The sequence below is a fragment of the Harpia harpyja genome, chromosome 18, assembly GCF_026419915.1.
Source record: "Harpia harpyja isolate bHarHar1 chromosome 18, bHarHar1 primary haplotype, whole genome shotgun sequence".
NCBI classification, from domain to species: Eukaryota; Metazoa; Chordata; class Aves; order Accipitriformes; family Accipitridae; genus Harpia; species Harpia harpyja.
Genome location: NC_068957.1, coordinates 1351603 through 1377020, shown reverse-complemented (window position 1 = coordinate 1377020; position 25418 = coordinate 1351603). Strand labels below are relative to the sequence as shown.

The window sequence follows — 25418 nt, the reverse complement described above, 5'->3', positions numbered from 1 at the left end:
CTGCTGCTGAGAGAGGAAGCGGTTGGGGGCTGTCTGAGCATGTCAGGCTCCACAGTGGCTACGCTGAGCCTGGGGAAAGGTCAGAGGCTCAGCAGCTCTCTGACAGCAAAGCAATTAATTAGGGGTCTTGTTGGTTTTGGAGGGGATCCCAAACCAGTCTTCTCAGGAAGCCTTAGCTGGTAAAGCTGTTTTCAGGCACCTGAGCTAAAAGCAGCAGGAAGATTAGGGGCTGGCTGCTGGCATTGGGGGGTTCATTACGTGTGGGGCTCAGCAGCCTGAGGCTTGCTGGTGGGCTCCCCAGCCTCATCCTAAGCATGTGAATTTGAGCTTACAACTACTTTTGTTTTCAAGCTGGGATAAGATTTCCCTGCTGACAGGCAGCATTCCTCCCTGGGAATTTTTTGACTGTCCCTCTCATTCCTGTCTAGCCACAGGCTGGTGGTGGGACCTGGGATCACACCAACCTGAACAGTTACTCCCAGCTTCTTTCCACCATGGCTCCCGAAGCCACAGCTTTCTTTGGGCTCCTCTTCTCTCCTGTGAAGAGGAAGGATGCACAGGCACTTTGATAACCAGGGAGAGGTTTCTCTGAGGTCTGTAGTTTTGCAACTTTCCCTCTGCTGTGAAGGTGCTCTTGGTCAGACTGTAGTCCCTGAGGCATGAGCCACAGACATGGCCCAGCCAGACCTACAAGCCCTCCCAGTTACTCTGGTGAGGCCGAGCACAATAGCTTGTTCTTTACCCTACGGCTGGTGTTCATTACCTCAGAGAGTCTTACAGCATCTCTTCTTTCCCCATTTGTGGCAGGTCCAGGCAGATGGGACAGATGGAAACTGCGTCACGTTTGTGTTGCATGATGAGGACCACACACTCGGCAACTCTCTCCGATATATGGTCATGAAGAAGTAAGTGGAGCCTCCGTGGTGCCTGGCTTTGCTGAGGGTACCTCTGTCTCCTACGCTGTCCTTCTCCTTACCGACCTGTACCTCAGCTGTTGCTGGAAGAAGGCAAATGATCAGAAACTACCTCTGTGTACGCAGAGTATATCAGACATGGTGCCAAAGACTCCTTGCCTACTACCTCTCTTCACAGGATTAACTTTTTCCATGTGCTGGTAGTGTCAGGACCCTGAGAGCACTAATAGGCCTTAATGGGCCTGATAAGCCACACCTGGGGCCTCCACCCACACCCTGCCCATGGGCCCCGGAGCCCCATTTAAGCTCAGCTCAGGGCTTATAGTCCTTCCTGAGCTATGTTGTAGTATGGGTCTCCAGCTCAGCCTCTACTGGACTGTGGACTCCATTCACCTGGATACTGACCCATGGACTGACTTCCTGACCTGACTTCAGCCCTTCCTCATCATCATACATCTGCTTGGTGATCACTAGGTAGTGTCTGACCCTCATTGCCCTCACCTGACCTGCAGATTGACTTCCTGGCCTGACCTTGGACATGCTTCATCCCACAAACCTGCCTGATGATCTGGACCCTTGGCTGACCCTGGCTACCACCTTTGCACCCATCCTACTCCCTCATTTGGGTGCTGTGGGACAGGGCTAGCTCCTGAGGCCTCTGTCCTGTCTGCTGTCTTGCTATTCATGGCTCCCAGCTCCCCATCGCTTAGGGAACAGCCAGCCCTCACTGCTGCTTGATAGTTATGGAGGAAATTTAATGTCTGACATGTGAAGGATTTCTGAATGTCTTACTTGGCCCTGGATAAAATGATGCACAACTCCATGTCAGTACACATGGTCAGGCAGTATCTATGTCTCCTTCTGGGACAAGCGCTGTCAGAAGAGGGGGTAGGAACAGCCAATATTAAGCAAACTGATCATCTTTCATACTTGCATGGAGATGCAGGAATTGATGCTGGGAATTAATTATCCTGCTGTCTCCATCAAAATATACAAATAGGTTCACCGTGGTTGCCCGATTTTATAGAACTGGGCAGCACTGATGGTTTGTGAAAATCTACTGGTAAGCCTCAGAAGAATTACAGCAGGAAGTTCAATGCATCATTTCAAATGACAGTTGCATTGCAAATGTCATGTGAATCCCTCTGATAAATCACCATGACAAGAAAAACAGCAGGCTTCTTGCAAGGGCCTGTTCTTTCTACTGGGTGCACAAATGTTCTGCCAGCCACCTCAGCTTATGAAGGCAGATGCCGTGCAGCCTGCAAACCATCTCAGTAAATCCTTGCAGTGCCCTAGACCTGTCAGCCTCTTTTGCTCAGCGGAACTGCAACAGGTTTATGTACAGTGAGGTTTCCAAGCATCCAGGATGCCCTGTTAGAACTCTGCAGGCCTGCCGGTGGACTGCTGGTGGTACCAGGATGGTGCCTACGATCGAGCCAGCCATGTCCTTCTGCTGCAAAGCTCCAGCTCAAATGGGGGTGTGTGAATAAGGTTACACAGGTAGTTTCCCTTCAGTATATCCCTCCCATAAGATACTCAGTCATTTTAGAAACATCCTGAGCCCCAGCAGGTCTGGGGTGGCCTGAGCCTCTGACTTTCCTGCAGTTTGCTCTGGATTGGCCTGGCTTTCATGGCTCTCTTCTCCTTTCTCCCCTCCTGCAGCCCTGATGTGGAGTTCTGTGGCTACTGCATCACGCATCCCTCTGAAAGCAAGATCAACTTCCGGATCCAGACCAGAGGTACGGGTGTGTGCGTTTCCCTTGTGTCCAGGGCCCTTCTGTTGTGGAATTCCCCCTGCTCATGTCAGGTTTCCACCATGAGTCATTTAAATAAAGAAAAGCACTTTTCTCCCTCTTCTCTGCTAGCCACCTGCAACTGCTCTGCCCTGTTGCTCAGCCAGAGAGGCTGCTCTGAGCCATTATGCTACAGCTCTTCTGTTTCCCAACTGTAGGGCTGAGGCCCAAGGAGCCCACAGCCTTGCCTGGTCCCAGTTATCTGGGTTGGCTGGCAGCAGGCACCAAACTGTAGTACTGGGGTAGAGTAGATCTACTCACTGTCACAGGTGATGGGTGCTCCATCTGCCCCTAAATCAGCATGGGGATCAGAAAGCAAAGCTAAAGTGTGCTGACGTATATAGCCGCAATGAGATGATTTGTTTCTGCTTCTCCTTCTCAGCTGTCTTGCAGCTTCGATCATCAGGCTATGACCCGAAGCTCTTTCGAAAAGCCTCATCAGTCTGTGCTGTCTTTTGACTTGCCTCCCAAAGAGGACTTTGTTCCCTGATAATAGATAGCACTGACAACTCTGAGCCTCTTGCAGTCACTCACTCCTCCCAGCACACCAACCCTTCAGCTCAGTCCACTGCCCTCCATCCAGGCCCTGCAAGCTCCACGGCTTTGTCTGCTGCCTAGACGGATGGTGTTATTTCATTCCTTCCTCATGGGGCTGTTCCCTTGAGCATCAGATATGTACAAGCCACTTCCTGGAAGCAAGTATCTAGTTTGTACTTGCTGACTCTTTAATTTCCTAAAAATAATTAGTGCTCAGGCTGTTCGCCTTGCCAAGGGAACCCCTTGCCCATGGGACTAACTGCAGGGTAAGCGTCTGCTGTTCCTGTGCCATAGCCTGGACACCACACTGAGCTCGGTTCTCAGGCTGCTGATGGTGGGCTGGTAGGAGGGAAGTGTGTGGGCACATACCTGGTGTAAGAGCCTCTTCCCATCATGGGGACTGCCCTTGGGCATGGTGGTAACGGCCACGCTGCCTCAGAGTAGCAAGGGAGAGGGCTACCAACCCCTTTGGAAGTCACCTCCCATTTCACTAACACATCTTCTTTCCTGAAGGGGGCCTTCCTGCTGTTGAGCCGTTCCGGAAAGGGCTGAACGACCTGATGGGTGTTTGCCAACATGTGCTCAACACCTTTGAGGTGAGACTATTGCCTGAAGAGCTCAGGGGCCTTTTCTGTCTCTTGGTCTCAGAGGGGAGAGGAATGGTCTGAGACCTGTGTTGTAGGCACTTTTGATATGAAAAACTTGATCATTTTTTCAGACGTTCTCTGCCTGACCTGCGGCACGGCCTGGCTTCCTTTCCCTTGGAGTGACTGTAAAGCTCAGTCGCTTCTGAAAGTACCTGGAGCTCTGTCAGAGCTTCTCGGGTCCCTTAGCATTTCCAGGCACTGGACAGAGAAGTCTTAGCACAGACCAGGGTGGTGGCACTGTGGTATATGAGTCACTCAGGTATCTGCTGTTAACTTTTGTCCTTTGCTGTTGTTTGCAGAGGAGCATGAAGGAATACAGGGCCCAGAGGGAGGAAGAGATGCAGTAGCATTTGGGGATGGCAGTCCTCATGGATGTGTGTAACGTCTGTGTGTTGAATTCCCCGTGTCAAGCATTTTTGTTTGGTTGGTTTTTTTATGACCGCTTTGATGCAAACCTGTATTTTGTCTAATAATAAAGTTTATGAAGTTTGATGCCACAGAGGTGACACTGTGTTCAGCTCAACACGAGTATGAAAAATGACAGCTAGAAGGCAGCTCTTTCACTCTTCCGTCTTACTTCTTTCCTTCTCCAAGTGTCATTGCCTTTTCCTGCCTGGGATTTTCAGATCACAGAGTTTGCAGGTAGTCTGGTGCACAGAATTAGCCTGCCCCAGAGTCCGCAGGGAGCAAAGGGGTTCAGTGCTGTGTAAAATCAAGCTTTTAGAGAGACAGCACCCTCTCCTGATTTAAATCTTTCTGTTACTGGCACCACTGTAGTAGACTTCAACAGATACGGCCAGACTTCCTTTTTAAACAGATCATTATAAAATGATACTCTGCTTATTTGGAGGGTGAGATGAGTAAAAAACCACTTGCCTTTTTTAACCCCCTGAAGAATGCAGACAAAGGCAAGCCCAGACCACTCCTCGTGAGCAGGTTTAAAGGGCACAACACTGAAACCCTGCCCTTGTTCAAATCTGCTGGCAGCTAGCCAAGTGAAAGCCTTTTGTTGAGTGTAATGTGGCGTGAAATTGCAGGGGTTTTTCTGCTCCGTGCTGGGTATAGGATTGTGAACCTTTCTGGATTGCTCTGCACAGGGGCGACACCGTTTGTCTCTTCAGTGGAGGTCTGCAGTTACCAAAGGAACCTGCTGACACTCAATTAAGTATTTAGCAGACTTTGCAGACCCCCTGCTGCTTAATAAGAAACACCCGGAGATTTTTCTTTCAAACACCAACATGTTTTATTAACATACAGAGGAATAAGAGGGAGGATGTAAAATGTCAGGTTTTCTCTATAAAATCACTCTTTCAAATACAAATTGACAGACTTGGTCTCTCTGACAGGCCAGCAGTGGGTTTGTGTTTGCAGGTGTTAGGTCAAGAAGCCAGCCGAACCCTACATTTCATAATAAGGCTCCTTTGCCTCTCAGTTTGCTGCAATGTATTCCTCCTGCCCGTGCCAACATGGTCCCACATCTATAGTGGGTAGTTGCTTTGGCTTTGCTTTTGGCCAATCCTGTCTGGCCTGGTTTCTTCGTGCTGAAACCTGTGGGTGGTTAAAACATGCTTTCACGCAGGGCTTGGGATGCAGCAGGGGCGTGTGGGGAAGAGGGGCTGTGCCTGCTGGGTGCTGGTGAGTGTTTCACCCCGCTGCGTAGGAGCAAGCACAGGCCTGGGGACTTTCTGGTTGGAGAATTCCCCTGCCCAAGCAAATAAAAAAGCAGGAAAGCAGTTTCCCCAGGGCAAGGGGGAGAAAGCAAAGGGGTGAATAAACCAGGAGCTGACTAGTGCACCTGGGCTCAGTCTCAGCCCAGGTGTCATGAAGAACAGCTTTTTAAAAAGGTCATGAAACCCAGCTGGTCACTGACCTGCTGGTCACTTCCCCTAACCCCCAGGGGATGCTATGGGCCAGTTGTGTGTTTACTGGGCTGGGCTGCAAGGACCACTGTTTCTGGAGCTCCTCTGCCTGGGGAAGCAAGAGAAGGATGTGCTTGCCTGTAACTGTATAGCTCTCCCCTGTGAAGGGCAGTAGGAGCTGGCAGCAGGGAGCAGTCTTCATGTTTCATTTGCATGAGCAGCTAAAAGCAGGCTGCGTGTGCACTCCTTTTCTGATAGTCATTACTTTCCCTTTGAGCTGAAACTTGCTGGTCCAGGTCTTGGTTGTAGCCTAAGGGAGACCTTCTAGGGATGGGAAAGTGCCATTTGGATGCCAGTGCAATAGAAGAGCTTTAAAAGGGTACTGTTTCCTGCTGATAGCTCAGCTCTCTTCTCTCCCTCCTCTCTCACACTTGGTCAAACTTTATGATGTTCGTTTTAATAGAAGGTGTCTGGGAGGAAAACACAAGGGGAAAGCTATACCAAAGGAGGATAAAGTCATTGTTAAACAGACATGCAGCAAGTGATAGCAATGTCCAGAGCTGGGATGAATTTATGTCAGTCTGTTTGTTGCAATATTAATAATGTGCAGATCTGAGACTGGATTTGAGCCATTTAAAGCTAAAATGTTGGTCTGAGTGTAGCTGCTAATGCAGGAGGGATTAAATCTGCTCTTGGAGCATAAAAAGAGATGTTAGCCACTTGGGGCCCAGGAGAGTAAGGTTAAAGGATTCCCCTGCATGCCTGTAATTGGTATCTGTCTTGTGAATATTAGCAGGTCCTGGCTGTTCTGCCTGTCCTTAGGAGAGCATGATGGCTCTTCAGTGTTTGGGATGCTGCTCCTCATGGCATTACCAAAGGTCACTACTGGGAAATTGTCAAGATGCTTCAATCTTCACGGAAATGAATGGGAGCTGTGCATTTAAATATGCTAGTTCCCGTGCATTGTGGGAGTAAAAGACAGAACAACCCTTGCTCAGCTGCTGGCAGGCACTAAACTGGATGACTGCGTGCTTTGCTCTTGTTTTAACATGATAAGGCTGACTTTTACCAGTTGGGACCAACTTTATTTTGCAGCAAGGAGGGCGGCAACAGCCAGGGACAGGTCTATAGCTTTAAACTCCTAAGCTTCTTTCTTTCTTTCTTTGCTATTTCACCTTTCTGGCGCTTGTGGCTCCTCTACCAGGAGGACACGAAGACCTTGATGTTCTTTCCTGCTTCTCTGAGGCACTGAGTACATTTTAGCTGGCTTCTGTGTCCCCAAAGTATTTCAGTCCTCTAGAGAACAGTATCTCCCTCCCCCATGTCCCAATACACTGAGCTGGTGTCCACGTCCCTCCTGGGTCTGGAACAATCTTGTTTCTAAAGAAAGCTGCTTCTCCTGACTCTCTGCCTAAGGGATTCTGTCTTCTGACAACTCCATTCATTTGGCATTTTTTTTTTTTAATTAAGGGCAGCCCTGTGACTGGTGTTTCAGGGTCAGGTTGGAACAAACCACCTGAAAAGTGGCACCTGGGTTAGCAAGGGGCAATATATGTGCCAGGAGGGCAGAGGTGGACAGGACAGAGGAAGTCGCATTCCTTGCATGTGTGCATGCTCATCCTCAGCTTGTCTCCGGTGCTGATTTGGGGCTGAAGCGGGTCCTGCTCCGTGCATCTGTTGGCCTCAAATTACCTACCGTGACCCAGACTTACCAGCTTTATCTGAAAGATCTCCAGATCTGACCCACGGCATCCTGTGCTTGCTAGAGTTGTCAGCCTTCTCCAGGTTGTGCAGGCTGTAAGGGCACTGACCCAAATCAGCCCCCAGCAAGCAAGTCACTCCCTGCTTACACAGTGTTTCTCACCTATGTGACTCTGACGGTGGGATCCCTACGAGCCAGGGCTACGCTCCAGGCCTGTGCAATGCAATGAGGACCCCAAGAGAGAAAGATGTTGGCTCAACCCATGACCAAAGCACGAGCTGTTTCAAGTGAGTGGGAGGGAAACTGTAGCCGTAGGGTCAGAGCATCCCAGTTAGCTGCTAGCATCCTAAATACTGCCTGTTAGGGGACTTCTTTCCCTGACAAGTGATCTGACACCTCCATGGGCCTCCCCATGGTGTGGCCCAACAAGCAGACCCTTGCTTGAAGTGAAGAGAGGTTTGTAATTAGTGGAAAACCCCTGGCGATGCACATGGCAGCAGATGGAAAGGTCAGCACATCCCATCTGTCTCTTCCCACCCTCCCTTCCAGCCACCACCACTGCGCAGCTGCCCTGGCACCTCCTGAGCACGTTAGACCCAGAGCTCGGGCGAGTGCCTGAATTTTAGGGAGCACCAACAGAGATGCGGTGGTGGAGATGTTAACGTGAAGGAAATCACTCCATAGCGGCTGCTTGCAACCTGGCAGGGCAGGCCTTGGTGCGTCGCAGAGGACTGGCCTCATCCTGGCAGGAGACTGCCAAGGAGCTGGGCCATCTGGAACTGAATTTTCCACAATTTGGAGTAGGGCAGAATGTGAGTGAGACATTGCATTAGGCTTGATGTGCCACTGGCTTACCCACTGCTACGTCCTTGGAGTGGTATGAGGTGTTGATTTTAAGTCACAGAATCCATTTGCCTGTAAGTGTGGACAAATACAGAAATACATAGAATTCAGATTCTTTTTATAAGCACTGTCATTAAAAAATATCCTTCTACTAAGATATCTGTGCTGGAACATTTCAGTCTTTATCAGTTTTCTCCATTGACTTAATTTGTCCACCAACAAAGTGCAGCCAGCTCTATGGCAGAGCACAGCAGCAGCACTGCGAAACTGATACAGACAAATCTACTCTAGTGGCTAGGTAAGTTTATAAAAAACGTGCTGGTCTAGATATTCCTCAGTCTTTCTGTTTTCGTTGAAACCCCTTTGTCTTTCAGAAATGTGATTTGTTTGTAAAACATTTGCATTTCAGTAAAAGCTAAGCTAAAAAACCCCAACACCTGGAAAATGTTTTGCTTTATTTGCAGGTCTTTTATCTTCTCCCTTTTTCCTCTCTCCGTTTTTTTCCATGACAAGACGGAAAGGGGAAAGAAGAAAGAAAGAGAGAGAGGTAAAAGAGAGAAGAAAAAAAACAACAGAAAAGTCATCAAAAACTTGGTAACTAAAACTTTCTCATATAGGTTTTCTTAAAGTTTTGGCAAGAGATGCAAGCATGATTTTTTAGAAAAACATGCTGGAAAAGCACTCAGGGATTAATGATTTTAAATAGCAAATTTGTGAAAGCTCTTTGCCATATTTCGGTTAGCTCCAGCGGCTCTTTCAGCTGAGATCAGACCTTCCCTGTTGCCTTTTCCACCTTAGTTTGACTATGAGGATGAGCATCTCTGTCCCCCTTACAAATGGCATGAACCTTGGTGTCATGGTGCTGCGGCCAAGACACACCGGGGTCCAGCCCCGCTGCCCCGTTGGAGCTCAGCCTTGTTGGCAGGGGGAAGACGAGCTACAGGCATCAAAATGCAGGGCACCCCTTTTTTCCCTTCAGAGCTGTGGTCTTGCAGGCAATCCCCCTCCCTGGAGCCAGTAGCTGAAGGAGGCTGTGGACTTTCCAGCTGCTGAAGACCACGGATCAAGGCTGGATGATTTTCTGGAAGGGCAAGTCTCCTGGATCCTCTCCCTTGCATCTTATGTCAGGCAGAGAATTAGCTGCTTCCAGGTTATGCAGGGGGTTGGGAAGGTGAGGGATGGTTCCTTGGTCCCAGGCCCATCTGGATTTGAGCCACCTCTGCCTTTCCTGGGCTTACAAACTCTTCCCTGGAAGGATGGCCCCTTGGGCTAGCAACGGTGCCCAGCTAGCCAGGAGCTCCCCTGTCCCTGGGGAGGGGGAAGCTGGAGCTGATGGTTTGGCTGGATGCTGCCACTAGCTTCTGCCAAGGATATCTGGTCCCCTAAGCCATGCAGTCACATATGATCACTTCGTTGTGCCATACACAGGTGGGGTGATCATCCCTGGGTGGGGAGCCTGGGGCAGATTTTCCAGGAAAAGGTGAAGAGGAAGGGGGCTTTTAGGGGTCCCCAGGTCAGGTTGGTCACACAATGAAGCCGAGTTGCTGCCCATCTCTCCCTGCCATGAACAGGAGGAGATTTCATGCCATTGATGGTCTACCAGACATACATGGTGCCTGGATCTTATCCTGGCTCTCTGCCCAGGGACAAACTGTCCCAGCAACAGAGGGAGATGATAAGGGATGTTACCAAAGCTTTTCTTTGGGTTTTTCAGCTGGAAATTGTCACTCGTGGTCCTCTCCCTCTCCTCCTCAACCCACATCCATCTCAAAGTGACCACATCTCAACCTTCCTTCCCTTTTCACACACATTTCCCCACCCCACGTTTCCACCCGAGACAAACGGCCGTAAGTCACTTGGTTTTCCTGTGAGGAAACGAAAAATCCTATAAGGATCTGAATGCCTTTCCCCTCCTCCAGAGGCATCTCGGACCAGAGGAGGGATCGGCGCGGTTCAGAGGCTGTGTTCAGAGCTAGTCCCAGGGGTCCGTGAAATGCTGCAGCTCCTTCCAGGCGGGTTACGACACGAAGGCAAAAACGATTCAGGCCCAGCCAGGAGACGGCTGTGCGAGAGAAATGGAGGGGTCCTGCCGTCTTGGCACAGTGCCTTCTCCTCTCGGCCCCGCGGGTGGCATGGCTTTAGGAAGAGCTGTACTTGTTACTCAAGCGGGAGCTGCTCCGGTCTAGCCCGAGCTCCTGCCCGTTGGCTTTCCACTTCCCAACAGAGCCCTTCTCGTCTGTCGGCGTGATGCTCAGAGCTGGTCTCTGGCACCAGCAGCACAGGCAGGACTGCAAGGAGACAAGAAGGTGGAGGGAGAGGTTACAAGCGTGGGCTACGGGGTAAAAGAGGAGGAAATATTCCCTTACTGATGTTGGCAAGTCAACCTGCACAGTGCCAGGCTGGGAATCGCAGCCTGCACTGCTGAACCTTGCTGTCCTGCAGATCTGCTGGGAGCAGGTTTTCCAAGATAGGGCTGGTGTGGATTGGAAATGAAGATACCAAAATCTAGGGTACCTTTTGCAGTTGTGTTTTCTTGTCCTTGGGGGACAGAAAATACGGGTAGTGCTTAGGTGGGCTCAACTCTTCTTTTTGCCACGGCACCTGGGAGGTGACTCCCATCCCATCCCCTCCCCTCCCCTTCCTTTCTCAGGGCTCCACTGCTTCCCAAAATTATCTCTGAATAACTTGGGCTTGAAGTTTAAAGCAGCCCCAGTCCCTGGTCTAATGGTTTGTGGAGATGCTTCTGATCCAGAACGACAAGGACTTTTTTTGGCTTGTGCTAAGTCCCGCACTGGCAAAGGTCTCCCCATAGCAGGGCAGAGAGCTCTAGTGTACTTGAAGCTGGGAAGAGGGGCACCTAGCAGGGGGAAAATTTGGGAGGAGAGATATGATCATTATATGAGCAAAGAGGGGAATCCTGTGGGCTGCTGGCAGCCCCAGCCTGTCCCTGATGGGGCATTTGTCTTGGAGCCAGGAGCTGCAAGGTCCAGACCTGTCTCTGCCGCTGCTTGCTGGGTGCGTTTGCCAAACCACTCTGCAGCTTTCCCTTCGTCTCATAAGCACAGAGGTCCGCTGCCGTGGAGGTGCCTCTGGCTGCACCGTGCCTGGTCCGTGGGAGCTTGTGCCCCTGGGACCGGTGTCCGGGAACAGTCACCGTAGCCGGGAGCTCTGGAGGGGTCAACCCTACCTGGAAGCAGTTCTTGAATTTTCTGCTGACGAAGTAGAGAGCCACAGGGTTGATGCAGGAGTTGAGGGAGGCCATGTTGATCCCGAAGTAATCCATCACTAGGAGGAAACTGAGGCAGGAGGGGAGAGAAGAGGGTGGACGTGTTGGAAGCTCATGGAGAACTGAGGGAGGGTTTCCAAAATGCCTGCCAACTGCCTGGCCTGGGAACCTGCTTCCATGGAGGGCCAGTGACTGAGACCATAGAGGTGAGCACAAAGCAGTCCCTCCTGCAGTTGGGCAATTGCACAACACTTTTTCTTGCGAGGATCATTTCCTGAGGAAACCAAAAGCATGAGATCTGACTTCCCCTGGTGACCCTGATGTTCTCAAACTCAAGCACAGTAGCAGTGTCTGGCCTGAACTGGATTTTGGCGTGATAGGTAAAGAGGAGAGGGGAAGACGGGCACCTGCCAAGTGGCAGAAAGTGTGCACAGCCCTGAGAGGTGCTGCAGTCCCTTTAGCCCTGCAGGGAATGTTTCTCTGCCCAGGAGACCTCTTTAACCCATAGATTTATAGATATATTTCAAAATTTAATTTCTTCTCTTCTTATGGTCCCCCACACCCTTTCTCTGTGCCTATCGGGAGAGAAATGCCATCGAGAAAGGAGCTGTTGAAACCAGGTGTTTGGAAAGCAACTCCACCAGCCTGCAATGAGCCCAGCAGAGCCTCTGCCCGTGCCCGCAGGGGGTCCCAGCATGGTCCCCTCCTGCCAATGCCCCTACCTGAGCAGTTCACATCTGTTGGGGTCCGTCTGGTCGTAGATGGTCTTTTTGAGGATGCGGCTGAGGTGGAGCGGCAGCCAGCAGAGTGCAAAAATCACCACGAGGCAGAACACAGTCTTGGCCACCTCCCGGCGCTGCGAAGAGAAGGTGGGCAGGAGAGAAGGGATGGTCTGGCTGAGCATTGGCAAGCTGGTGGAGCAAAGCACCATCTCCCCATGCTGAGCAAGGGCCCTTCAAGGAATTTCTGTAGTCTGATGACGGCTGGGCACCCCTTTTGAGTCCAAAGCACAACCTGCAGGTCCCAAATCCTGCATCATGAGGAGGACTCTGAGGCCGCAGAAAGGGGTATTGTGCCAGCAGCACAATATGGATGAGACTCCTTCACGCCCCTTCCCACCATTGCTCCTGGTAACTTTGCTGGGGTGATACTCCCTGGGACATGGGGGCCTCGTCCATCCACCCTTCACACTATTTTATTGTGACAACCAGCTGGTCTGCCTCAAGGGATCATTCTGCAAAGTGTGGGAGGGGAAAGTAAACCATTCTTTTCCCTGCACCCCTTGTCTGTGATATGCCACATTCAGCATTTGGTCCAGTTTGCTGTGATCTGGGCTGGCACGGCACAGCACAGCCAGAGATAAATGACTGCCAGTAACTGAAAATCAGGCTGGTCCATGGCCATAACGCTAGTGGTTTGGGTTGTCCCTGAGACTGGAGATTGTAGAGCTGGAGACCCATCTCCCTGGTTTAATCCATGCATCTGCATCAGTGTGCCAATATCCGTTGACCACTGTGAGGCTATGTCAGCTCATACGTGTCCTTTACAGGGACAGGTACCTGTTCTCCCCTTCAACAGCACTCCCTCCTGTTTGGGAAATATCAGACTTTCTGCCTTCCTGGTTTTCTTACCCGTTTCATGTGGTCATTCAGAGCAATTCTCATGCCATTTCTCTTGCTCAACATCTCGCATGACATGAGGGTGTAGAAGATGCCAGTGCATACCAAGGGGAGGCAGAAATAGAAGCCGAAAAGCCACCAGTCCTTCACATCACGATAGAACTGCATGCAAAAGAAAAAGCAACAGGGAACTGGCAAAGGGGGGGCAGGTAACTGGGGCATGAACTGACCCAGTCCCTGACGCTGATGCTGGCCTGCGTCAGACACGTCTGATGTGTGAAAGAGTAACAGCCCCTGTGCTAAGCACACATGGGATTATCTTCCCCCAAGGCTGGTGCACATGTTTAACCTAAAGAAGTAAAGGCTGGTTTACATCTGGCTGCCAGTCCAGTTTAGCACTCTTGTGCAAGAAGCAGTTGCAAGGAGCTTATTTGGTAGACACGGTGGGATAAGTTCTGATGCTTTGTAAGGGTCTTCATTCCCTCGCTCACCCTTAGCTGACCCTGTGATAAAGGTTACCCATGCAGACTGGTTGTGGGGATGCCCTTTGGCCTGCTGGGACAGTGTAGCAGGTTCTGAAGCCTCTCAAGATGTTTCATGACCTTCTGATGTGGATGGTGAAGACATGACACAGCTTGAGGACCAGCTGCCTGTTTTGTGGCACCACATTCAAAGCAAGTCTGCCCCATATCACTACAATGCCAGCTATTCTGTGTTTTGCCTGATACTGCTCTGCCTGCGTTCACCCCGATGGCTAGAAGCAGCCATCTGCAGAAGCATCTAATCAAGGAGGGAGGATGCCCTGGTTGCCCACGTCTCCCTCTCCCTTGCACTGCAGCTGGGGTGGGACAGAGTACATACCATCATGAAGCTGGATTTCTGTTCGGAGGCGAGCATGCACACCCACAGGTGTTGTTCCCAGTAGCTGAGCTCCACCATGTCAAAGGCTATAGCTTCAGGGACTGCAAGCACAATGGCCACTGCCCAGATCAGCATCACCTCCACTGCCTTCCACATGGGGATTCCTATCCCTTGGATCCGACTCCAGGACGCCACTGCTCGGTACCTGCCCAACGTGTGGGAATGCAACAAGAGCAGATTGGAGTGAGAAAAGCAACTGTCGGGAAGGGGCCAAGAAGGTGCAGATTAGAGTTGTCCCCAAAGGCCCTTTCCCTTACACCTTCCTCCTCCACCCCGAACCTTCCCCTTCAGTGGAATGGGAAATATCAGAAACAGGGGCTCAACAGATGAATGTGATGGTAGCTATCCTTGGCCAATGTCTACTTGCCACTGGGGAGGTGCCACCCTTCCCCACCACCCCAGCAGTTGTTCCAGCACATCACGATCCTCCCCTCAACCTTTTCCAGCAGGATTTAAACCCTGTCACTGGAGTCAGATCCTGTTGGATTTCAGTTCTACGTGACAGCACCCTCTCCCCGTCTCTGAATTTGGCCTGGGACCAAGCCGCCCTGCAGCGTGCCTTTTGGTTACAGTGAAGGGACGTGCTGTAGTCAAATACAGGTCAGGCTGGGCAGTGCAGCTGTAGAAGTTGTTTCTTACCTGTCGATGCTGAGAGCACAAAGGCTGAGGACCGTGATGCCCACTGAGGCCTTCTGGATGAAGGGGACCAGCTTGCACACCTGCACACCAAAGGGCCAGTCCTTTGCCAAGAGCTGGGGAAGAACCGCAGGGTTAACAGGCTGCTTCGGGAAAGCATGTCCGGCTTCCCGTAATAGCAGCTGGTTACCCACAAGGTGTGAGAAGCCCACAAAGAACAGCTGAAAGCGCTCTGAGGTTACCTCTGCTGGGATTACGCAGTGTGTGCTCTCCGGTATTTTGTGTTGTACTGGGAACCATTCGTTTCCCAAGGGGCTCGTTGTGAGATGAGTTGTCACCTAGATGGAAGGATCCAGACACCAGGTTCTGAATCTGCACTGTGGGTGGTTTCGGATGGGTCTGAATCCTAAATGCCGCAATGGGCTTTGGGTTGCTTTCAGAGGGAAAATGGGTGTCGTTCTCTGAAACAGCCAAAATGCAGCAAGGACAGCTTCTTTCAGGTGGCTTTCAAAGCCATGTAGTCTTAAGCCCTTACCATACTCTGGCCCTCTCCCACACTTAGATTCCTTATAGAACACATACACTGTGGTCCTAAGCTCAGCTGGGGCAAGCAAAAGGCTATCAATGGGGACAAGATGTCCCGAAGGCAGGAGAAATCCAGGCCGCTCACTCATGAGGATGAGAGTGACCCTGGGTTCACAACCCTTATATCCCCATGACACCTGGAGCCCATCCTAAGGTTACTCCTACTCAGAAGCAACCCCCCCATGCAAGCTCTTTAGTTTGGCCTCAGCAGCAAGACAAATTGATCCAGAAGCTCTCCTGGAAATCAGGGTCTCAGGTGAAGGCAACTGACCAACCCTACCCTTTCCTTTGCTCTGCAAACGTGGGTAGTCCACCTATCTCATCTGTTACTGTGTCATAAGGGAGACACACCATGAGGGAACTGGGCTACTCTTAGGACCAGGTTGCTCGTAGTCAGTGTGGGCTTCTCAAGCAACAATTTCTCCTCCAGGAGGTGGCTGGAAGAGAGAGGGGCAGAAGGGAGAGGGGCTGCTCAGGTGGCCAAGGGAAATCGTGAACATCAGTAAGGAAAAGTCAGTGTAGATATGGCCAGAGCAGGGAGTCCCAACCCTGGAGATTTGACCCAGTTTTCCTGTTACAAGGCAGGCAATGCCAACGCAAGCTGTTGTCCTTAGCCTGGACAAAGTATCTCGACTTTTCTTTGTGTTGGCTGCAAGCTGTGCTAGTTGCAGCTCCAAGAGACAGCCAAGTGTGTCTCCAAGCCAGCAGCCTGTGTTAACGGGACGTGTCCTGTAGATGAGGTCTTTGGTCTAAGCCATGAACTCTGCACAAAGCTCGGTGCAACCCCAGTTGTTGCCTGACCGGGACGCAGAGCTAGGTATTGAGCCTGTGACTGGTTTCTCTGCCAGCTTTCCTCAGTGAGGTCATTCCTACAGCCTCCATCTGCTCCCGCATGCCCCTTTCTTTATGGTACATAGGACCTTCCTACAACACAGACTTGTGCAGGACGGCATAACTGGGCAAACAGATCCTGAAGGGAAGGGCTCTCAGACCCATGTCCTCACAGCCCCGTTGTATAAGTCTTGTTCCTTTGGGAACCCAGGCTGGAACCAACCCACACCCCGATATTGTGGGTGATATAAACATGACAGATGGACTCTGCAGCCCAGATCCTGCAAAGTGGAGAAGCATCTGGATCCCACGGAGGTAGGTCTGCCAGATATTTTGCTGTTGCTGTTACTCTGTTCTTGTTAAATGTACATTGCACGGCCCAAACTCTTTCCCTGGCCAGATGGTGCATTTCCCATCAATGTGGCAAAGGCAGGATTAAAATGTAAATCTTCCCTGCCTTGGTTTTGACTGGGGACAAATTTTGGAGGGGCTTTGCTGTTCCACTTTTTGAGGGGCTTGGCGATGACCGTGCATGTCGGGCTGCCTCCACAACCTCTGCCTGTGCAAGGGGTGCAGGGTAGAGGTGATCCCTGGGAGAGCTGCTGGCGTTGCAGCCGCGTTCTCCAGACTGTGTCTCCCCTCTCAAGCAGAACAAATCGTGCCTTATTCAAAGCAAAGGGCCCGTTGGATGAAAGCAGAGATGGGCCGTACTCCACGGATGGAGGGGGGCAACCTTCCCCTGGGTCAGTGCTGCTGGCCCCAAGCTACTCTGTTTTCTTGCATGAGTGAAACCTTCTGCATGGATCCGTATTCTTGTAACAGCAGGGATCGTTTGGCTCATGGAGAACCTGTTTGTTTTGAGCTAAAACCCCTTTATAGTTTTCTATCTATTTTCACTTGAAGGGTGTCTGTTCACAGTGATTTGAGACCATCTGCCAGCCACATCTGGTCATTCTCACTATCAAATTATATGCACCTTCTTCCTACTTTGAATTTCTCTGCCTTGTCCCCCTGCCACCCAGCCTGCTTGATCCAGGACCCCTCTGGCATTCAATTTCCACTTTTCAGGCTAAAGCTTCCCTTTGACAAACAAATCTGGCTGAACTCCAAGTCCTTCACCCCACAGCATCCCTTCCAACCCTTCACAGAAACCTCTGGCTCCAGCCCACCAACACGTGTCTCAAGCAGTGGGCGAGAAAGAGCTGCAATAGCCCAGACACATCTCACAGATGTCCTAACACACCTTCTGCTCTTAATTGGGGTCTCAGGTCTACTGCCCGCATCTGCCCGGCCCTCTCTGCTGCAGTGCACCATGCAGAGTTCAGGTTCCCCTGATTATTTGTTGTGCCTAGTCTGTCTAGTTTAGGGGGAAAGTGACTCTGAAAGAAGCCCCTGTTTTATAATACAGCCCTCTTCCTTGTTGCTGCACGAGTCTTCACGTTTAGCTAGAATAAAAAAGATACTTGCTTGAGGCTGATTAACTGAACTGTGCTGGGAGAAGCATCCCCAGTGCACAAGAACAATAATTTTTTGCTCAGCTGAAATAAACATTGTGTTGTAATGTCAGGAGACTGCAAGCGATTCTTTTCTTGTGATTTTAGCCGAGATTTAAAAGATCTGGAAGGTTGAGTGCTTGTGTGTGTGTGTGCATAACACAGCTGTAACTGAGAACACCTCTGCTTTCCCAGGAATGTACTCTGAGCTTTTTGTCTGTTTATGTTTTCCTCATCCTTTCGAGAGCAGAAACACCCTTCCCCTCTCCCTCGCAAAAAAGGAGCCTGCAATAAAGAGCAGAGGATAGATATTCCCCAGGGCACTGAGGCAGGTGGGAGCAGACACCATCCCTGCAATCGCCAGGCTGCCGCAGCACTCGTGCCGCATGGAGCCTACCTTATATACGTTGATGGGCAGAGCAATGAGGATGTAGAGAAGGTCTCCGAGCGCCAAGCTAGCAATGAGGACATTTGGCCCATTCCGCATGCACTTGTTCTTGTAAATGATCCTCAGGAGCGTGGAGTTCCCGATGATCCCTACTATGAAGATGGTGCAGGACACGATGGTGTTGATGTACTTGAAGATGTGTCTGATATCTGCAGGCTTCACGCACACGGGCAGCAAGGGTGGCTCGGAGCTGGTGCTCCTGGGGAGGCTCTCCGAGTGGTTTGACAGCTTGGCATCCTGGAACAGGCTTGGCTGGTCCAGACCGTAAACCTGCTCCTGGCTAAGCACTTCCAAGGGGACGGTGCTCTCCTGGAAAGCCCTTGGGGTCTGGCTGTGTACCCCGGAGAAGAGGCAAGTCAGGAAAATGGCTAGGGTGGTGGGAGCTGGGATTCTCGCCATTGAAGACTGAATGGCAAAGCTGGCTGCAGAAGTCCTCATGATGCTCGTGGGATGTCTTTGCTTGGGTCTTGGTTGGATCTGCAGGTGGAAAAGGGGACAAGGGAGAGAACTTGGTTAGCAAAGGAGGAACAAGATGAGACCGAATGAAAGGAATTGCTGGAGAAAGTCCATCATCACAGTGATCAGAAATAATGCCAGATTAGATCCCATCTGGCCAAAGCAGCTGACCCCACAGGGTGGGAGTCTTTGCTGCTAAAATTAAACATGCCTGTTCGAGAAAACAAACTAAAAGGAAATCAAACAGTCTCTTATGCCTCTTACACGGTATTTCAGCAAATGAGGGCACCTGCCTTTTCTCAAATAGGTGTGTTGAATCAGCTATTGCACCTTCTGAACTTGGTATTGCTGCTCACATGGCAAATCTGACTTTTCTTTTATGCCCACGCCACACTTCTCATTTAGTTCCTGACTGTTTGAAGTAGCAGTTTTGGGGCACCTGCCCTGTTGACGCCTGCACATCTGAGTGATTCTGCAAACCCCGTCTCGGGGTCCACAGGACAAGCAGACCTTTTCTTCCAGTTTGTGCCATGGGAAAACTGGAGCTGCACTAACATCCCATTCTCCAGCACATTCCATGGGCTGCCATACGCCATCTGTCAGCGCAAAGTGAAAAGACTCAGTGCAGTCTTGCTGGGAACCATGATGGGAAAATACTACAAGGGTTTTTCCAGAAATGCCGTATTGATACCTGACATCTTATTCCAATTTATGTGCAAGCAGTACAGCCCCTCCTTCCCCATCCTTATCGTCATTAATTGAACCACTTCCTTTCCAAATCCACCGTGCCCATTCAACTCAATACTCAGGGATATAAATCTCCCCGTACTGTTTGCAGTTTTGACTGCTGAGCACAGTAAAAGGTCTCTCAAGCTCACCAAGGCTGAAGCACTACTAATAAATAACACCAGAGTGGGTTCTGCTTTGCAAATCTCAGACAATGCTTTCAGGCAGGACTAGCTAAGCTGCTGTTCCACAACCACATGCGAAAGCTGAGGATGGCTGTAGCACCGTCTTGGCATGATGTGAATTTGTGAAAGGGGCTTCTGGATGATCAGGTTTGGCCACGAGAGGGAAGTGAGCCCAGCAAGGGAGTGGAAGATGTCAGCGCCCTGCCAGTCTGTGCCCCAGCACTGTCTGCGCCACAGACAGGGACAGATCTTGGGTCTCCTGGTTAGTGTGGGTGAAGAACATGTTTCTCAAACTGTGGAAGTTCACAGCTTTGAAGGGAGGAAAAATTGCTGTGCCTAGACTAGAAACAGGAGTCTTTTTGGGCTTCCCTGGGCTGTGCTCTGCTCCAGAGGAGCCAATTAGGCAGGGATCGGGATGCCTGCCTGGGATTAGAGAAGGGAGTTCAGTCTCCACTCTGACTCCACCAGGCAGAGTTGGGATCTGAGCCCAAACCAGCTATACCCCGGGGATCTGCTCCTCAAGACCATGCAGCCAGCGCAATCCCGGGTTGTAACACAGTTCCCCCTGCCCAGGACAGGGGGGACCCCCAGGACCGGCAATGCATATATGGTGGGAACATGCTGTTCCCACTCTGGGAAGGCATGGCCAAGCCAGCCACAAGTCCTGCCAGGTACAGCCAGAGCTTCTCTAGATACAGCTGTGCATTCCTCATGTGTCATGGGCTCAGGCCAGGCTTTGTAGAAATGCCTGTGCCTTTCTGCTTGTTTGGAAGACTCCAAGCATAATCAGCATGAAGTTGGACTCTTTCCCAACAAACCAGCCTAGCCAGACCTACCCTTTTCTCAGTTTCACCCTACTGCTCTTGCCAGAAAATCTAAATCAGGCTTAGTCCTTCCTGACCTTCTTATGTCCTTTGGGCAGGTCCTTAGTACTTTAAACTGTAAACAAGCAGTGTTAGGAGGAAGCCTAAAATTTATTCCCAGTTACATGTCAAATATAGGCAACAAAATAACCAAATCCCTTCAATCACAGTTTAGACCTCATGAACTAGAGAGTTAAGTTTTCAGTTCTGTTAAAACAACCACGTTTTAAAGATGTTTCTTTTCTAGTTTGAATCCTTATAACAGCACCTTAGATATGGTTTCACCACGGGAAAGTTGAAGATCCCATCGCTTTTCTTTTCAGCTCATTATAAGCATGCTTCTATCTGCTAAAATATTCATGCCTGGTGCTTAGCAATCTTGTGCGTTCTCTATGCCTTTTATCTGTGCAGACTCAAACAGCTTTGCAAACTTATCTTGCAGATAAGCCGCATCGGTGTGAGCCAGAACAGGCACTACGAAGTTATCTGCCTGCCTCTGGCTGAAAAAAAAGAGCAGTTTTCAATGACTTAAAGAGCATTTAGAGAAGAGTCTCCATATGATGGTTGGGAAACCACCCATATCTGGCCTGTAAGCACCCTGCTCTCAGAGGTCCGTGGGTATCCCATCACTGAGGGATACCTGCAGGTGTATGTGATCTGAAAACTGGGGAAACCCTCAGCCCGTACTGTCCTTCCCACACGGGCAGAGCTAGTTTTCTAAGGAGGGGATGGTGGGATGCCAGCTTGTCACCTTGGATATCCAGTATAAAATATTATGGGAAGGGACTAAGCTATGCACCAGAATAGCTGGTTATTAAGGAGCCTAGACAAGGACAAGCCGCCTTCTGCAAAAGACCCTTTGGAGATGCATTGGTCAAAGCTGAGGATTCACAAAGTTGTCACCAGTCACTGTGTGGAGAGGGATGTTCCCACCTGCTTGCTGGAACAATCTTGGTCCTTGGCGGCTACGAAAGTCCTGGTACCCACCCTGGTCTCAGCACATCCCTCATCAGCTGATAGCCAAATCTGGGACCCTGTGACCAGAGAAACTTCTCCAACACCATCTTCTTCCTGACATTTACCTAAGCATCTGCTCCAACTGCTGTCCTGGAGACAGATGACCAGGGTGGACTTTGCTCTGACCTGTTTGGATGTTATTCTCAGCTGCGACTCCTACTCAAGTGCTGGGCATCCAGCTGTGTTGGGAAGGGGGGGAAGAAAGGAAGGGAGGGAATGGATAAACAACCTGAAGGAGCCCAAACCTGACTCATTAGAGACCTGGGCACAAATCCCTGCTCCAACCTGGCGCAGGGACTTTAGCCTGCACCCTTGCTAAGGTGCTCAGCTCTCTGTCCTGCTGCAGCCTACACCAGGGGCAGCTGTCTCCTGGGTGGGTGCCCCAACCAATGCCCTCCTCTCCTCCCAGCTATGCCCACAGGATTGCAGCTCATAGGATAGGGCAGACCCAGCTCCAAATTCCTGCCTGGGATCCTTGAGGGTCTGGGCAGCTCACACGGAGCAGTTTTGGATGGCACAGACAAGTGTCTGCCACTAAGGGCTGTCTGGGGGCTTGGAAAAAGATGGTGGCTCTTCAAGTTAGCAGGTGACAGAGAGGTACCAGAGCATCCCTGGAAAGTTGTGTTCTGTGCCCTCTGCAGCAGCAGGCGGCTCTTATCTGCTCTCCCCAGTGCAGGACTGCAGAGCCTGGTGTGGCCGTTCAGCCCGTGGGTATTTGGCAGAAGAGCTCATGTGAGTAAGTATCACAGGACACGGCTCACTGGATCCTGCCTGTCCCCTCCACAGCGCAGCTGCAAAGCACTGAAGAAAAAAAGCACTTTTCTTCCATCTTGCCTTAAAATCCAGCAATTTAGTAAAAGAGAAGCATTGTTTTCTCCTCTTCAACAGCCCATTTACTTCTTGCCCTCCATGCTGCCTCTCACATCTCAGAGTGCTTGAAAGCATAACCCTTTCTCAGTTGTGGGGGAAACTGAGGCACAGGAGCATCAAGCTTGTTCAGTGCCCAGCAGATGTGAAGCCAAAGCCAGCATCACTTGGCCCAGAATCCTCTGAGCTTTGCTCATGCTGCTGATCATCTGGGGAAGTGACTCGGTGCCCAAAGGGGCCATCCCCATCCCACCTGCCTGGCTGGGGCTCTTCTGTTAGCAAATAGCTTAGACACATGGAAGTGGAAATGCCCTTCACGCTGCGCTGAGTCCGAGTCGCAGCTGAAACCGCTGGAGTCATGACAGGGATGTCAGAGAATGATTCCCAGAGAGGAGGCGAGACTGAAAACCATTGCCGTAACCCTGCACAGCCTGCTCCTGTCTGAAAGGTGTCATGCGCGGGGCCGGGGGGGCTTGGGACTCCTCTTGCCTGGGAGACCAGGAGAGCCCACCACATCCCAGGCAGCATCCTCATCTCAAGCCAGCCTCTCCTCCCAGCGCACTGCCTGCCGTCCTGCCTGCAGCAGGGCAGGCTGCCTTCAAAAGCAGCTCCGCTTGTGCTCCCCTGCCAGACTAACCTCGCCAAACACACAACAGACCTTCTCTGCGGATTAACATCTCTTGCAGCAAAAATGCCATGGCTGGGGGGAAAGGAGGGAGAAAGGCAGGTGATAACACCACATCCCCAGCTGTCCCCCTGACCTGAACCCAACCTGGTCCATCAGCAGAAGGACCTTCCCCCCAGAGGTGTGCTGGATTTCTTCTCGTGCACCCTCTCCCTGCCAACCTGTTAGACCTTGCTCAGGCACCGTGGTCCCTTCAACGCCTCCCCCGGAGCAGGGACCAGTGGGGGGATCTGAAAAACGTGCGAAAACTCACCCCAAAGCAAGAAATAATTTTGTTTGCAAATTAGTGCAGGGAACAGCAAAGCTTTTCATTGGAGTTAAGTTACCTTCCTCATGACCACAAACTTCGGATGCTCCCGGGATCACTTTCTTTCCCTCTTACGGCTCCTTCCCACTGCACGGGCAGCTGGGCATGTCCTGCAGGTCCCGGGAGAACTGCAGCGTTGTAGATCCTGGAGTTTGCTTTTGTTTGTGGGCTTGTGCTCAGGGGAACGGTTCTTCCCTCTCGTGACTTGCTGAGATCTCTCTGAATGGAGCAGTTGGTTATATAGAAAATTGCAGGGCTCCCCCTGAGCACAGCCCCTGCAACCAATAGGCGAAGTGCGGGACAGGGATGTAGGAGGAGGGTGAAGCAGGAGAAACGCAGGACAGCTCTGCGAAGGAGATGAAAATAATAAACAAATAAAGCTCGAGGGGGAGGGAGGGAGCTGGGGGAAGGCTGCCGACCGCAGAGCAACGTGCCTGCTCGGCATGTCGTAGTGACGGGCTCGGAGGAGCCCCGTGGCTGTGCTTTGGTGAAGGAAGCTGCAGCCCTGACTGCCTTTGGGGAAAAGAGATATCAAAGCCTCCTCTGCACAGGGTGTATAAAACCACCTGCTCCACCTGGAGCTTTTGAGGAAATGGTCAGGAGCAAGACGAGTACTGCAAGCAAGGCAGAGGGGACCTGCGGCTTCCCTTCCAGCAGACAGGACAGAGTATAAGAAGTCCTTAAGGAGGTGCTGGGGAAGGACAAGCCTCACTTTTCCCTTTAACACGGCCTCCCCGAGCCCTGGTCTAGGTGAAGCAGGCTGGGAGCAGGTTTCAGACCATGCTCCCATCTACAAGTTGCACTGGTGCCTTTTCACATGCCAGCTCTGTTTTTATTTTGCTGTGGTTTCTGAGCATCCTGAACTGCCTGAAGAGCAGCGTCCGATTGCTCAAGATGCAGGGCAGAACACTTCATGGCCGAGCAGCCGGTGCTGCTGTAGGGCCATGCCAGCCTCCCCCCAGGCACGCATCCAGTCCGGTCTCTGGACGTGGTCCTGGCTCAAAAACTCGCTCTCCACCTGCCTTTGAACAGAAGATCACGAGCAGTGCTTTCATGAGACTCCTCCTGTCTTTCTCCAATCCATATGAACCTGTAGATGATTTGTGCTGCTGCCCAGCCTGTCTCTTTCCCTGCGGACAAAGCCTCTCCCAACCTCCTTGGCTCATCTGCTTGGAGAGGAAAGTTTCTTTCCTTACCATGCTGTGAACCCAGCTCTTCTCAGGAATGGGACATTTATTTGGTATGTGGCGGGCTGTTTATTTAAAAGAAATGCCAAATCATCTTGCTCTGGGGTCCTTGATGGCTCAGAAACATGTTGGCATGGTGCAACCGTACTAAGTCAAGGCAACTTCGCTCTGATGGAGGAGTCCCTTTGCCCTTTTAGCCCCCAAACAAGGACAGAAAGAATAGGTTCAGACTCCTTCCCAAATTGAAGGCATCTCAAGTGGAACAAGATCATGTTTCTCTGATACACAAGAGGGTCGTGCTGCCACCCATAAGGACCTCAACAGGCTGGAGAAATGGGCTGACAGGAGCCTCATGAAGTTCAACAGAGGGAAGTGCCAAGTCCTGCCCCTGGGAAGGAACAACGTAGAACTCTTGTAGGAAGCCATCTCACAGCCTTGCTCACCCTTATTGTCCACCTCTGAACTTTTCTCATTTGTATCATGTTATTTGTGTATTGTTTTGTCTTCAAGCCATGATCTTACCTAATCTCTTTTCTTACTATGTTTTTGATTACTGGTCTTCAAAATATAATTCCCAATTAAGTATGCCTGGCATTGAAAATGTGAGATAAAACGTTTGTTCCTTTCTACTCTATTCTTTTTTCTTACCGCTTGGTTGAAAGTTTTAAACTTTGGAGCATATGCAGTAAGTTATTAAAAAAAAAAATTTTTTTTTTTCTAATAACCTGGTAAGTTCAAAACCCAACAAAGTCATGCAAAGGTATGTCCTTGGTTATCCCTTAGAAGGATTTTTGCAGCAAATCTGCTGCAATCCGCTTCTGGAGACAGACTTCTGTGCTACGTGCTCATTTCACCTGACCGACTACAGACCACTTAAACTTCTGTGACTTGACAACAACAAATACAAAACTGAAAAATAATTTCGATTCATCAAAACTCAGAAGCAAGTGAATGACTATCATCACCCTCAGGCTGGGGAGATTGGGGCTGGCTGCGTACCTGCACATGGGGAGAAATATTCAGATCTTTATGGGTGAACCAGTTTCCATGGAAAACAACAATTCTGTG

The 25418-nt window shown here is 50.7% G+C and overlaps 2 protein-coding genes across 6 annotated transcripts in view; one reads left to right on the top strand and one right to left on the bottom strand.

The window, feature by feature from the left end:
- Positions 1-25418, top strand: part of LOC128153823 (DNA-directed RNA polymerases I and III subunit RPAC2-like) — a 34192-nt gene that overhangs the window by 3737 nt on the left and 5037 nt on the right. Inside the window, exons 2-5 of one of the 3 annotated variants that reach the window (XM_052813621.1) lie at positions 808-905; positions 2580-2656; positions 3761-3843; positions 4194-4391. In XM_052813621.1, coding sequence (XP_052669581.1) covers positions 808-905; positions 2580-2656; positions 3761-3843; positions 4194-4241 — 306 coding nt within the window. In that variant the 3' untranslated portion in view covers positions 4242-4391. Of the gene's footprint in view, positions 1-807; positions 906-2579; positions 2657-3760; positions 3844-3965; positions 4172-4193; positions 4392-25418 lie in introns of those variants that run through there. The other 2 variants (XM_052813622.1, XM_052813620.1) reach the window with 2 other exon arrangements.
- On the bottom strand, positions 8400-25353 carry LOC128153819 (endothelin receptor type B-like). 3 transcript variants are annotated; one of them, XM_052813613.1, is made up of 8 exons: positions 23183-25349; positions 18007-18534; positions 14704-14816; positions 14005-14209; positions 13156-13305; positions 12247-12380; positions 11486-11594; positions 8400-10586 (listed from the first exon to the last, which is right to left on the bottom strand). In XM_052813613.1, the coding sequence occupies exons 1-8, from the start codon at positions 23189-23191 to the stop codon at positions 10437-10439; spliced, it is 1398 nt and encodes a 465-aa protein (XP_052669573.1). In that variant the 5' UTR covers positions 23192-25349; the 3' UTR covers positions 8400-10436. The 3 variants fall into 3 exon arrangements, with proteins under 3 accessions (XP_052669573.1, XP_052669572.1, XP_052669574.1); XM_052813612.1 differs by lacking the exon at positions 8400-10586 and having other exon boundaries at positions 10595-11594; positions 23183-25353; XM_052813614.1 differs by lacking the exon at positions 8400-10586 and having other exon boundaries at positions 11485-11798; positions 23183-25350.